Source organism: Coturnix japonica, chromosome 17 (genome assembly GCF_001577835.2).
Source record: "Coturnix japonica isolate 7356 chromosome 17, Coturnix japonica 2.1, whole genome shotgun sequence".
Lineage (NCBI taxonomy): Eukaryota > Metazoa > Chordata > Aves > Galliformes > Phasianidae > Coturnix > Coturnix japonica.
This window is the reverse complement of record NC_029532.1, coordinates 7667258-7681118: the sequence shown is the minus strand read 5'-3', so window position 1 is coordinate 7681118 and position 13861 is coordinate 7667258. Positions and strand designations below refer to the sequence as shown.

The following is a 13861-nucleotide window of genomic DNA, read 5'->3' as shown; positions in this document are numbered from 1 at the left end:
TTGAATAACACCTACAGTGTGGAAAGAAACCTCTCCTGTCTTGTGAACCTGCAGTCTGTCAAGAATTAAGCTGAGCGTTTTATGTAATTTAATAAACGAAAGACATTTATAAACGACAATAAATGGATAATCTCCACGCCAGCCAGGAATCCCTACATTTTTAAATCAAATTTCCACATGTAAGTACAAAGTTAATATTGGTTTGTGGTTCAATTTTCATTTGACTTCATACTTTCTTATTGCCAAAAGAGCTAGCTAACATCACAGAAGAGCTACTTGATTTTTTTCATAATAACAATTTTAAAATAATGGTTTATGACAATATGTTGTCCAATGAAATCTTAATAAGTAGTGAGCCATCAATAGTTATCATGTTACTGTACAGTATGGCAAAAAGGATAAATAGATTCCTTGTTAGAAAGCCACTGAAGCTGACACTGCAAGTGGTCTTTTGGTTAATGGTGATTTTTGTGATTATATTTGAAGCCCGGTTCAAAATGTTTTATTGCTATGTAAGAAGCTGTAATTACTATTGAAAACACAAAATGGACAAAGCTGAAAAAAGCAGAATTTCATCATGGGTGGAAAAGCAATGTATGGAAAATTGTACTGCTTACACCAATACTGCATAACCGCTATTTTTTTATTTTTATGCAATAAAACATAAAATCATGTTTTAAACAATACACATAACTAAGACTGAAACATTATATTTTGTAGATTATTCTCTCCATACGTTCCTAAGCACAACATTTAATGCTGAACTGTCTACTTCTCTCTTATTCTAAGACTTTGACAGACCCATCACCTAAGAGTTCAGTTTCTAGGCTTTTAGAACAATAGAAGCTCAGACCTATTTGGAAAAGAGATCAACCAAAGAAAAAACAAACAAGAGGATTTTTTTTTTTCATGTAGTTTTGAAAGTTTAAGGCACATAATCATTTTCAGTGTTCAGATAGTGAATATCATAGTTGATAAAATCCAGCTCCTATGAAGGACACTTTCTACCACTTCTCGGGAGAATTTTAGCATATTATAGGGTCTGAAGTTCACTGTTAATTCAATTGGAGTCAGATATCATAAGCAAAAGAATGGTGAGAGGTACTGACAAGAACCTTTTCTGAGAAGCCTAAGTATGCTTAATTTTAGGAACAGTAACTGAGGAACCCAGAGATCAGCACATGAATACTGGCCTGCAGCCACTAACAGAAGATACCTTGTTCTGATCATTCAAAGATATGTGGCCATTTCTGCAATGGAAAGAATCCAGAACAATTTGAAAGCTACAAACTGAAGCACCACGTGATCTCCCACAAAGCAGACGTTCTTCAGAAAGCTCAGTGTTTCATAGTTTCTGTAGTTCTTCAGTTGGGCTCCAGGTTGAATTGTGGGTTTTTTTAATCTATATTTTGCTTTCAAAGAAATATACTGGCCAACCAGATCAATAATTCTTTGACCTGAGCTTTATCGCCAGCTATGGGTATTGAGCGATGTGGGAAGGAACACAGACTTTTTCAACACTCCAAAATGAAAGCTAAAGAGAAGAACAATTTTTAATAATCATCCTCTGACATCAGTTTGGGTGCTTGGATTAGTTTTCTCTCAAAAAAGAGAAAATGGGGGTAAACTGAAAGAAAAAATATGGACAAATTTTGTGTTTCTTTAAAAATAATACCTAATTTTAGTAATTTTAACACCGTTTTTATGGTGGCAGTCTTGCAATTCCCTAATCCCTCAGGTCAAGACGATAAATGCATGCTTAAAGACCCTGAAACAGAAAATATGATCAATGTTGTAAGTGATCCAAGCAGTGCAAATAACAAACAGGATCAAATAGATTTTTGGAACAGAGAGCTCTGGTAGACATTTTGCTAGTTTTACAGGAAAACTAATTCACTTTTCCTTTTTTTTTTTTTTTTTTAATTTAATATTTCTCGTAGGAGATTCTGATGGGGGAAAATGTAGTCCCTTAAGAGACAGTAGCACAAGGAAATGTTTGCCATATTTAGATCTCCTTTCACTAAAAAATGAAGAGGTCATTTCAGGTCAATCATCCTGGGCTCTTTTCTTTAAGGGAATGAGTCTCCAGCATGGCTCTTTATATTAAAGGACTTCATGGGCCTGAGTTATAGCTATTGGTATAATCACAGGTTTCAGAAATAAGAACAGTTATTTCGTATTTCTTTGTGAATGGAGAATGAAAAGGTCATTCAGTGTATGGTACTTCAAACACTTAAAAGGAAAGGTATTTTACTGCTTACTTAGCTTTTTATGTATGATATAGAAAGTACGCATAATGTCACACTGCTATGCAGACGCAGAAGGAAAGAACCTTTTTTACTTTATGAGAAAACCTGAGATATCCCTGTGTTCCTTATTTGACAATGAAACCATAAGGTCTATGAAATCATGGATGACATGAAGAAGATAAACAGTCCTTCCCTGGGATTTCTAATGTAAGATTTAGTGGAGATCAAACTAAATAATTGTGGCAGATTCAATGCAAACAAATGGAAGTGTTTTTTCAACTGGCCTTCCATTAACCTACAGAAACTCCATGCGAGGAAATGGATTAGATTTTGAACTACAGATCTAAAGGCAACAAATTCATGGGAATATAAAGTTCACCCAAAGGTACTATATAAAAACAGCACTGAGAAAATACTTGAATTTATTGGAGGCCTGGAGAAGATTCTACATGCTTCCCTGTTCTTATGCAGTTCCTTCAACAGCTGCTAGTATCCTGTGTTGGAGACAGAATGCTGAGCTAGACGGACCTTTGGTTTAATTTATCAGTTCTAACAACTTTCCTTTTTTCTCTGTGATAGTTTTGTGTTTCCCAAAGATAAGTTGCACTTCACAGTTACAGATTATTGTTTCTCAACCTGTTGCAGAAAACAAGTAAAGGTGGCTATTTCCACCTATATGAGTAGGTACATATGCTGAACTATATACCCCTCTTGTTTCTGAGCACACCCAACTTCTCTGAAGGCTTAACCAGCAATCCTAGCAATGCCTGATGAATCATAGTTCGGGAGCATTGGGAACAGGTTTTTTTTTTTTTTCTAAAGCAACATATGTGAACGCTTCTGGAGTCTGCTTGCACATATGATGGGCCAATGACCTGATCCATAACTCATGAGGCATATTTGTTAACGACAATAATTACAAGCTTGAGGTTGATTAAATAACTCATGCTTTGCAAAAAAAAAAAAAAAAAAAAAAAAGTTTAACAAGATTTCTATTGGTTTACAAACATTTACAAGGATTTTCTTAATCTTCACCCACTGAGAATTGTGGAAAACGATACATGCGCACTGTAATCAATGTTATTCAGGTAGCAGTATATTCTGTTTCAAGGCATAACCCTTTAGGTGCAGCTATTGATTATGAAGCCAGCATTTTATTTCTTGGCACTTCCATTGTGTGAGATGCAGCTGAGACAATTTCCCAAGTCAATCAAGATTACAGTACAATTCAGGAGGGCTGTCACTAACTGAGGAGAAGCAGTAGCTACGTTCTCATGTGTTCTTATTGTTGTGGATATCTGAGGTATTAAAATATAGGTTCAGCTACATTCACCCAAATTCATCCTAGAGGATATAACGTAATATCTTTATTTCTGTTGTACTGAATTAAGCTTTTTTGGTCAAACTGGAAAGCATCCTAAGGCTTTCACCAGTCTTTTAATTCCTAGATTATTTTCCTTTGCCTGAAGTTTCCCTTCTGCTTCCCTTTTGTATGCCATTAATGCTTCATCTCTTTTGGGACGGCTATTCACAGTTAATCAGCTGATCCATTCTCAGACATTCAAAAACACTGCTCCATGGATAGGCCAGCAGGCATTGCTATAACCCTTATGTGGTTAAATCCCCCACTTTCCTTAGGGGCTTCACCACAGCTACTGCCTTGTAACACTCATACAATTACCATCAGACGACTGGACCAGCTGCAGATGTTACTACCATCAACAGAACTAGAGAAAATGTAATTTGAGCTACCTAGTGAGAAGCTTATTTAGATAAACATACCAGGTAAAGAGAAAAAAAACCACAATGTTCTACAGTTTGGAGGATAAATTAGGTAATACTGGGCAGAGAGACAGAAAAACTTGCTTCACTTGAACAGGAACACCTATACTATATTAAATGATTTTATTCTACTCATATTTATTAACTTAATTTCTCTTTATCAAACACTGGCTTTCAGATCAATTCTGCACAGCTATTCCATAATCTGTGTAACTGTAATACTGCTCCAAAGTTCTAGCATTCACATCACATTATGCAGGCTGAGAAGCCGCTGATGAATAGGCATCTACAAAGGGCTGCTGATATTTCCTAACCCCAGGGTTAGGAAAATAGTCTCATTACAGATCAGTTACCTATAAAATACACATTTCACTGAGAAACATTTAAAGGTGATTCCCAAAGACTACTTAAAAGCCATTTGTTCCTCTCATTTGTTAGTTATCAGCCCTCACCAGTTTGTCCTCCAACTGTACTATCCTGTCTCAGCCTACTGCATAAAATTCAATTGCTACACCTCTTAATACCCAGGTGAGGACCGCTAGCGCTCCTTTTTCTCGTCACCCCAAAGATTTCAACTTGCAACTGTAACTATAACATGCAGGGCTCTGTGTGATTGTTTACCTTACTTTGTGCTTATTCCCTGAATGAGGACCCAGTGGACACAGCAGTGCTGCACAGCTCCCAGCTCAGCGCCAGCCCTGCAGTGAGCACTCAGCCTCCATAGCAGCCTGAAGCTCACAGCTCTTTCAGAAGAGAGTTTCTAATTTTTAATCTTAATTCTGAGCTGCAGATTATCTCCAGATCCAAAAGCTGGAAATTGTTAAACTATGCTAGAAATTGCCAAAAGATTCCTCAAAACCTCCTGAAGATGTTCAGTAACGTGGGGGTACCTGTTTGTTCCCGTTTGCCAGCTCCAATGAGGCACAGCTTCCTGTCTAACTTCTGGATTAATTTGTGTCTCTTTTCAGCGGGCTGCATTTCACCTCTCCTCCACTTCTGAGAAGCCTCCAGTCCCCGTGTGACCTCACTCGGGCTCGCAGTTGTTCCTAGCCACCCTTTAGCAGCTTCTGTTTCCGTGACCAACTTGTGTAAGTGGTTCTGGAGGAGCATCAGCTCACAGCCCCATTAGCGACAAGTGCATCTTTTCTCTCAGCCTTCTCGACTGATCTCAAGCACCGGACACTTCTTTCCGCCCGCGGACTGCAGCGTGTTATTGCCACGCACAGCGCCATGGAGCCGGCTCGGCTCCTCGCAGGGCTTTACGGTCCTGACCCCTCAGCTACAGCGGGCATCAGTCCACACAGCTCTGGGTCGGGCTGTGGCACACCTGGGCCCTCACAGGGGCGGCTGATCCACCAGCTCCCACCGCCGGGACGTGAGGTACAGGAGCAGCCAGGAGATGAAGGTACGGCTCATTAGCCGGCCCACACCTGACGTACGGCGCCGCTCCCCGCTCCGCCCGCCCGAGGTGCGCCGTGTGGGCGGGGCCGTTGGGCGCTGACCCCGTCAGCCCCTTCCCGCCGCTGGGCGCGCGGCAGCCCGGCTCCCGGCCCATGGCTCCGCCCGCGGCCCCGCCGCACTACAGCTCCCGGCAGCCCCCGCGCCGTGACTCGGCTCGGGCGACGGCGGCGCTGCCCGGGATGGAGTGAGGGGGCGAGTGGAGGAGAGAGCGCGGCCCGCCGAGCTTCGGTCCCCCCCCCCTCCCCCTGGCTTTCTCTGGCTCGGGCCTATGCGGCCCCCCAGAGACCATGGGATCCAGGATCAAGTGAGTGCCCCCCGGCCCCGCTCGCGAGGCCCTGAGGAAAGCGGGAGGGCTCTGGAGTGAGAAGGGGACTTCCCCGCCCTCCTTCCAGCTCCGTGTGGAGGCCGCGCGGGCGGGACCCCGGGCCGGGCCACAGGCCTCGGGCGTGGGACGAGGAGGACGAGGGGGCAGCGGCGGGAGGGCCCGTACGGAGCGGCTGGAGCTGCGCGGCCCTGAGGGGAGCGGGGCCGATTCCTGCCCGCGGGCACCCGGCCCGGCCCTATGGGCGGCAGCGAACAGGGCCTGGCGCGGGGGCAGTGTTTTTATTTAGTCAGTGCAGGCCTTTAGGAGGAGCGGTGCTGCTGGAACGGGAACGTGTCAGCACTGGTGACATCTGTTCTGGGGGCGCGGTAGGGTCGAGGGTGATCAAAGCCTCATTGCCCGCGTTAGTGCCCTGAAGGAAAGGGGCAGCCTGGCTGTGGCACCTCTAAGCTGTGCTGCCAAGAGAGTTCGAGGGAAGAAGGCGAGAAGTGCTGGAGCTGGTTGATGTGCCAGGCCCGCAGGTCTGTGCCCTCAGTACTTGTTTCATTTTCATAAACTGGGGTTGTGACATATCGGTAAGTGCTGCCGATCCCTGTTCATCCATGGTGCTGTTCCAGGTGAATTCTGTTCGCCTGAGGCTGCTGGATGTGTGATAACGCTATTGCCAAGCAGTGTGCTGATGGTTGCACTGAGAAGGGGCATCCAGTCAGCCTGCATTTCCTGGAGCAGTGTCCATGGGTGCTGCTGAGCAATTCCTTTGCGGCATTTAACACCTTGTTCTTCACGGTAACAGAGGGCTTTAACTTTTTACCTTTGTTGTTTATTGTAAGACTGGAGGACACATCGTTTGCCTATTACTTTCCACTTCCCAAGCTCCTAGGCTGGGTGGATTTAGGTGTGCTGGTGTTGCCCGCAGATTCAGATGGCTGCTACGTGCTTGTAGTGACAGTGCTGAGGTAATGTTTGGCTACAGAAGTAAACTTGTTTCTTTTTATCGGATGGAGGGGATACTTTTTGCACTTCTTTGGAGTGTGTGCTCTCAGCTGTTGCTACAATAAATAAATAAATAAATCAAGGTCAGAAAAATGAATTAACCTTGTTACATTTCAAGTAAAGGTAGAATCTAAAAGTGTTGCCAGTTTGGCAGCAGAGAAGATTTTGTCTGCAGTTTGCAGCTGTGGGCCTGGCGCTTAAAGAGTATGGTCTGAAGTTACTTTTTACAATGATCTTGTTTTAAATCAACCAAAAGGTCACGGCTTACTTAAAACGTGATTCCTCTGTATATGTATAAAATCCACAAACTTTGCTTGCCTTCTCTTGGATTTTGATTGATGCCGAGGAGTCTTGAAACCCTACCAAAAATGCTGTAGTCAGGTTTCTTACTTCTTGCTCTAGTTCGATAGTTATGAGGGATGTTAAACTTCTGGCACGTGACCTGCTCTGCATGAAACCTAGGCATATGTGTCAGTTATATTTTTGATGGATTTATAGTAATGAATCATTAGAGTGAAAGATTGCTTAGAGGAAGTTACCTGCATCTGCATCAAAATGAAGTGAAAGCAATCAGGACGTTGCTAGAAATCCAGTAAGCGTTTGGCTGGTGTGGTACCACAGGTGAGAAAAGGTGATGCTGGGTTATGCTGTTGGGCTGAGCCTTGCGTTGGAGCATGTTGCACACAGTGTGTGCAATGTGCTCTGTTCCAAAGAAGCTGACTGAAATAGGAATCTGCTTAGCACGGCTGCTATCGCTTCTTGGTAGCCTTCAGTATTAAATGTATTTTAAATGTATCACTACCAATCTCCATTTCAGAGGCAATTGTGTTTTGCTGCTGAAAGAAGAGAACCCTAACACTTGTCTGAAACTTTTACCATAAAGCTTGCTATGTACTGAGATGTAACATTATCTCCTTAGGGAATGGAATACAAGGCAGAAAAAGTTAAAATATGGAAATAATAAGGGTTGGAAATGTGATTTCTGAATTGTATTAGCAACTATGGACTTGTTCTAGTATATTTTTCTTGAAGAGTTTGGTGACCATCTTGCTACAAGACTGCTGATAACCGAATAGTGTTGACTCCTCTTATACCTCTTCTTTTATTTTTTTTATTTTTAAAGGTGAACGATTCTTTGTGTCACAAGATCTATTGCATTTTTCCCGTGCGTAGGGAAAATGGTGCTGAGAGAATTCAGATTGTGGCTTTATGTATGTCAGATGCACGCTTCCATACCTACAACTTGGGAGAGAATTTTCATTTGATTGTTCATAAGTCTCTTGCATTTTGGTTACAGAAATAATTTTGATTGTAGCAGTTGCATAAGGCTTAATTTAAAAATATCTCAATTTAAGATTGAATTTCCTATGGATTGCTGTGATACTCTACAGCTGTTTTTATATCAAACAGATTTGAAGTAATTCCTACAAGTAAGGTTTATCACAGGAGTAATCTTTTCTCATAGAACTAAATTACTGTCCATTAAGAAACTGCACTTTCCTGATTATTCAGTTATCAAATAAATAGTGTATTTACGTATGTGTTCTATGTATTAATGTTTTTAATCACATCTGTGTTGTTCTCTTGATAACGGACCGTGGCTCTTTAAGCATTACCTGGAGGGAAAAACCACGTGTGAGTTTTGAGGTCCATAATGCTGTGGACATTGTCAGTGATAAGATTTCAGTACAATATGTGCATGGCATTAGATGTCTGCAGAGGAGTCTAACAATCATAAAGAGGATCCGCAAAATATACATATTGTGATGCATGTTTATGCTCTATTTGCAAAGTGTACGAAGTCTCACAGTGAGTTGTTTCCTTAATTTGACAGAAAAGTAATAAAGTATTAAGAATTTGACAATGGCTTCATTCTCATACTGAGGTGTTAGCTTGTTGAATGCAGTCTTTAATACCAAGTTTCTAACTTGGCAAAGTTACTTTAAGTTAACTGTTTGTAGAAATAAGTGGATGTTTGTCACGGGATATTAAATATAAAATTTAAAGTCTTTTGGTCTGAAAGTTTCGTTATATAGTATGTGCTCTTTCCAGCTGCATGAAGAAGTATTTTCATTAAAGAATTTAAACATAGACTCTAATATAATATAAAAAGATGTTTGTTATTTTATCTATTAGTTGTAAAAGTATTTGAAATCTATAAAATTTAATAGAGAGAACTTAGCACTAAAAATAGATGTGAACAAGTATGGTATGGTAGGACTGCACAGCAGTATATTTTAAGGGAAAATTCTTCTCTGATGTTAAGTAGATGCCTTATTGTGTAGTCACCCTGTGCCATGATTGTAGGAATGTAGCTAAGAGTCTCAATAGCTGAAGCAGATGATGTGCTGCAGCACCTCTGCGTTGCACAAAGAGAATTATGCGGGTTTATTCATAATGCAAAGTAACAATTATTTGTTGGTTTTAGTTTTCTTGTAACTTACCAATGTAGTTTTCTGAAGAATGGTTACTACATGCAGATTAGATGGGAACTGTTGAAAATAAAATAAATTGAATTGTAAAAAATATTGTTGCTGTTGAAAGGTGCTCTGTGAAACTGCAGAGTGTGATCCTGTGCTACTGAAACCAGTGGCAGGTCTTCTATTAATTCAGATAGGTGTAGGGCTTGGCTTAGTGCCACTTCAGTTCCGCTAACTGGGACTGTGGCATGAGTAGAAATGTTTTGTTTGTTTGTTTTCTAATCAATTTTGCTGTTGAAGTAGGGTGAAGATAATATAAATTCCCTGAAGAATGGGCTCAGCTCCTTGACATGTTAATGTTTTTGGCTTGAGATGCTGAGTAAGATGAGTTTGTTTTCTTTCTTTACTTTAGCAAGCTGGATATGTAATCAAACTTAATAGTATGGCCAAGAATTAGAATAGATGTTACAAAAAGGGTGTTTTTTTTTTTTGGTTTTTTTTTTGGCAGTGTTTCTGAATGACAGCTCTGTGACACTGTAGTATCTAGTCAAAATAATTGAAATGACAGAAAGGATCTGTGCTTGATCTCTGTTGGTTTTGATTTAATTGTACTTTCCTAGTAGAACTGACTTAGATGCTATTTTTGCCAACTAACCTGCACTCAGTACACACCTGTTGCATACCTGTAAGGCTGAAAAATCTGAGATCATTAGGTCATGAAATAAGATAACCATTTTTATTGATTTGTCATAGTAATTTGTACATTCCTCGAACCCTTTTAGATCAAGTAATTAAAAATCATGTTTTTTTCCTTTCAGACAAAATCCGGAAACTACCTTTGAAGTGTATGCAGAAGTAACTTATTCAGGCGTCAGCTGCATTGGGAAAGGTAATGTTTTACACTGTATTTCTATTTCATGGCAAAAACTATTCTTAAGAACCATTCAGTGTAAAATAATAAGATATATTCAATATTATGCTGTTTTGGATTTAAAGATGTCTTACTGGTTCTGCAAACAGAATCTTCTACAGTTGGAATTAATAATGAGAGTCTGTCCTTGTTTGTGGAGGTTTCAGCATTTCTTGTCTTTTAAAACATAAATAACTCTTATTTCACTGAGTTGAAGAAATAAATGTGTTTTCAGGTTTGTATTTGCTGCTCACATAAGGAACGGTGAAGTTTAAACCAAAACATACTCCAAATACCTTGCTATGAAATTTGATTTCCTTACTGTTTCTTATGTACTCACAAGTGTTCTGTGTTCATACTCAAAATTTCTGAGAAAGATTCATGTTTATGCTAGAGGAGTCCCATAGCAGCTGAAACCAGCATGTAAGTATATTTGCAAATGTTTGATTATAACTTTTTTCTTTGTGCAACTGTTGAAGTAGATAAAATCAAGTTGAAATTCCTATAGCCAGAACTTATTTCAAGATGTTGTTTTGTGATATCAGTTTCTATGTTATTATGGGAAGGAGAGATGTCGAACAAGACTAGACAACTTATATTGAAGTAATAATGTACATTTTTATTTTTATTTTTTAAAATGAATCTTGTGTCTTGTGCATATGGTACAACATACCAGTAGAAAGGATTTTGATCTTTCACTGAACTGAAAACCACTTACCTCCTTCTCTGTCTGTGGATAAAGATTGTAACTATCTGTGAAAGTAGAATTGCTGCAACTTTTTCCTGTAGTGCCAAAACCTCCGTAGAGTTGTAACTGGAATACAGTTTTGGCATGTTCTACTGTTGTACACCGTCACAACTATTAGATGTAACTGCAGGAGCCCTTTTAATAACTAATCTTTGTTTCTGCACATCTGACCTGGATTCTAGTGCCAGAAAATCTGAACAAATCTGACCGTAAACATTACATTGTACAGTACTAGTGTCTGGGTATAATCTTCTCTTTGAAGTGTGTTTGCATCCCCCTGGAGGGATTAATTCCCTGCTGTGGGAAGGTGGGTTAAAAAGCACTGAAACTACTTTACAGGTTTTTAATTGGAGAATTTAGTATATGTCTTGTTCTATAAACCAACTGATTCTGTAGGAGTTTCAGTTGTGTTTTTAAGTTTGTTCTATTCACTTGTAAGTGCAAAATTGTCGGTAATAGTTGCTTTTACTGTGAAAAAATAGTTTACATATCTGAAGTTAATTAATTGTCTGAATAATCTTTAAGCATTTTTCCCACATTCTTAGAAAACATTTAAAATATGCCCTTTACTCTCAGAAGTTTTAGATTAGTGTATCTCCAAATATTTTGTTCTTCTGTTCCCATCAGTGTTTGTTGTTTGAGTCTGCAGTCTTCCCTTCTTCATTGGTTAACTATTCTATGCTGGAAAACCTAGAGTTTATATCTGTATTTTACTGGAGTCAGAGGAATGTATATTAAATGATGAGGAACAATTACTATTTAGAAATGCAAAACATAAAAAATGTATAAGGAGCAAATTGTCAGGCATGTTTAAAAACCTTTCTTCTTATGTCATGGATTCTGAAATTAACTAAGATAACTGATTTTGAAATTTATGTCTGGTGTGATAATAGTATTGATCACTTAAAGCGCATTTAATTCTTACATCAATTTTTCTAATATACTTTTAAGGAGAATGGATTGCTCCAAAGCTGTAGAAAAAAGTTTGTGTAGGAAAGGATATTTTTCATGTGACTGTTAAATATCACATGCAATTAAAAGCTTTAATATATTTCATGGTTCATTTGCTTCTTGCAGGTATGGGAAATATTGACACCTGTTATTAACTTCTAGCAGACAATTGTAAATTCGAGTAGCTTCATTGCTTGTATAATACTTAACAATCTTACGTTAAATATTTTCATAGTCAAAACCTTTCCAAATGGTTGAGAGCATTATGTGTTGTCTACATCAGTTTCCATCAGTTTCCAAGGCAGGTGACTGTTAAAAGAAGAAAGATCTGTCCTGGGCTTCGGGAAAGATATTGATAAACTGGAATGTGTTCCTGGAGGGCCGCAAAGATGGCGGGTGAGCTGGAGCATTTGCATGGAGAGGTTGAGAGTGCAGGATTTGTTTGGCTTGGAGAAGACTTCAGGAGACCTGTGCAGCAGCCTTCCATGCCTACGAGATGTTTGTCAAGGTGACAGGCTCTCATGCTAGTGCGTTGCAGGAGGACAAGAGGCAATTACATAGATTGAAATAAGATGTTCTAAATGGATATCAGGAGAAACACGTTCACCATGTGTGCAGCGAAGTGTTGAACACTGAGGCAGGTTATGCAGTCTCCATCCTTTGCGATTTTAAAGGCTTGACTGTGTAACGGCTTGAACCTGACCTTGCATCTGACCCTGCTTTGAGCAAAAGGTTGGACTCAAGACCTGAGGTCCCTTCCAGTTTGAATTGTCATACGATTCGATTTCTAGAAATGTAAGTTCCAGAACACGCAGGAGGTGCTTTCTACTCCTAGTAAAGGCATGGAAAGAACTTCGTCAAAATCATGAAAGCTGATAAATCGCAAATGGTTTTCTTTGAGTCTGGACAGAGCTCTGCCAAACCACAATGTAGTGTGTGAAATGAGAAAGGAATGATTGCTGGGTCAGCTCAGCTGTAGGCTCTCTGGCCTTTTCCCCTCTGAATTGTTTAGAAATATTTAAATATCTGTGCTCAGCATTGGTAATTTTTGTATTTCTGGTGCATGAATTCTTCAGTATATTACAGTTTTCCTAATTAAGTTGTATCTTGAAGTTATGCTGGTGATCTTGCATTTTATGCATTTGTAGATGATCTTGTCTGGATACATGTATTCTTTTCTTACTTATTTCAGTCTTAACTTTTACTGAGTTTTCACAATGGGACCTTTATCTTTGGTCTTCTTTTATTCTTAAGAATTATTTTATTCAGTGCATAAGTTAAGAGCAAAATAGATGCTTTGTATGAAATGCTATTCTTTAACTGATTTTCTTCTCCTGTTTTAAATCTCATGTAAAGGAAGGAAGAATGCATTCCATGAGATTATGAAGTCCTGACATCTCATTTATGTTTTTGTCTTGACATCTTGTAATATTAAAAATTCAGAGACATTGATGTAAACTACAAGGAACTTTAATTGTTTCTGTTATAAATCATAGTTGCTGGACTTCTGGTTATTCAGTATTATTCTGTACTTTTGACATAGTGTGTGCTTATGACTGTGTTACCCTGGAACTGCATTTGTTATTTTTGAACCTCTGCTAAAATACTTTTTTCCACCAAACTTTCGAGATGCACTAGTAGAAAGAAATGAATAGCAGCTTTGGTTTAAATACTTATCTAAAGAAACCAAAACTGTACTAACTACTTGCTTTCACTTCTCAAAGCACTTTATGATCTTAAAACTGGTGCACATGATTCATCAGAAATGTGTGACAAATTTGAGGATTTTGCTGGACCTGAGCCAAAGGTTCTCTCTTGTTTGAATGGGCTGTAAGGAGAATTGGAACATAACTGTCAAACTGTTGGTGCAGAAAAAGAATTTGTTAGTCTAAAGTAACAGATCAGAATAGTCTCTAAAGTATGAAAATTTGAAAGTAAATGCTCATAAGAGAAAGGCACTCCCCCCACAACCCCTATCTGGGAGGACATAGCATGCTTTTGTATAGGGTTTTTGTGTTCTCGCCA

The 13861-nt window shown here is 39.4% G+C and overlaps 1 protein-coding gene across 9 annotated transcripts in view; it reads left to right on the top strand.

Annotated features, from left to right (window-relative positions):
• The first annotated feature begins 5620 nt into the window (after positions 1-5620).
• Positions 5621-13861, top strand: part of DENND1A (DENN domain containing 1A) — a 191700-nt gene continuing 183459 nt past the window's right edge. For 3 of the 9 annotated variants that reach the window (XM_032448083.1, XM_032448081.1, XM_032448090.1), the window contains exons 1-2: positions 5622-5796; positions 10046-10116. In XM_032448083.1, the coding sequence (XP_032303974.1) occupies positions 5780-5796; positions 10046-10116 (88 nt within the window). In that variant the 5' untranslated portion in view covers positions 5622-5779. Of the gene's footprint in view, positions 5797-6121; positions 6336-10045; positions 10117-13861 lie in introns of those variants that run through there. The other 6 variants (XM_032448085.1, XM_032448086.1, XM_032448084.1 and 3 more) reach the window with 4 other exon arrangements.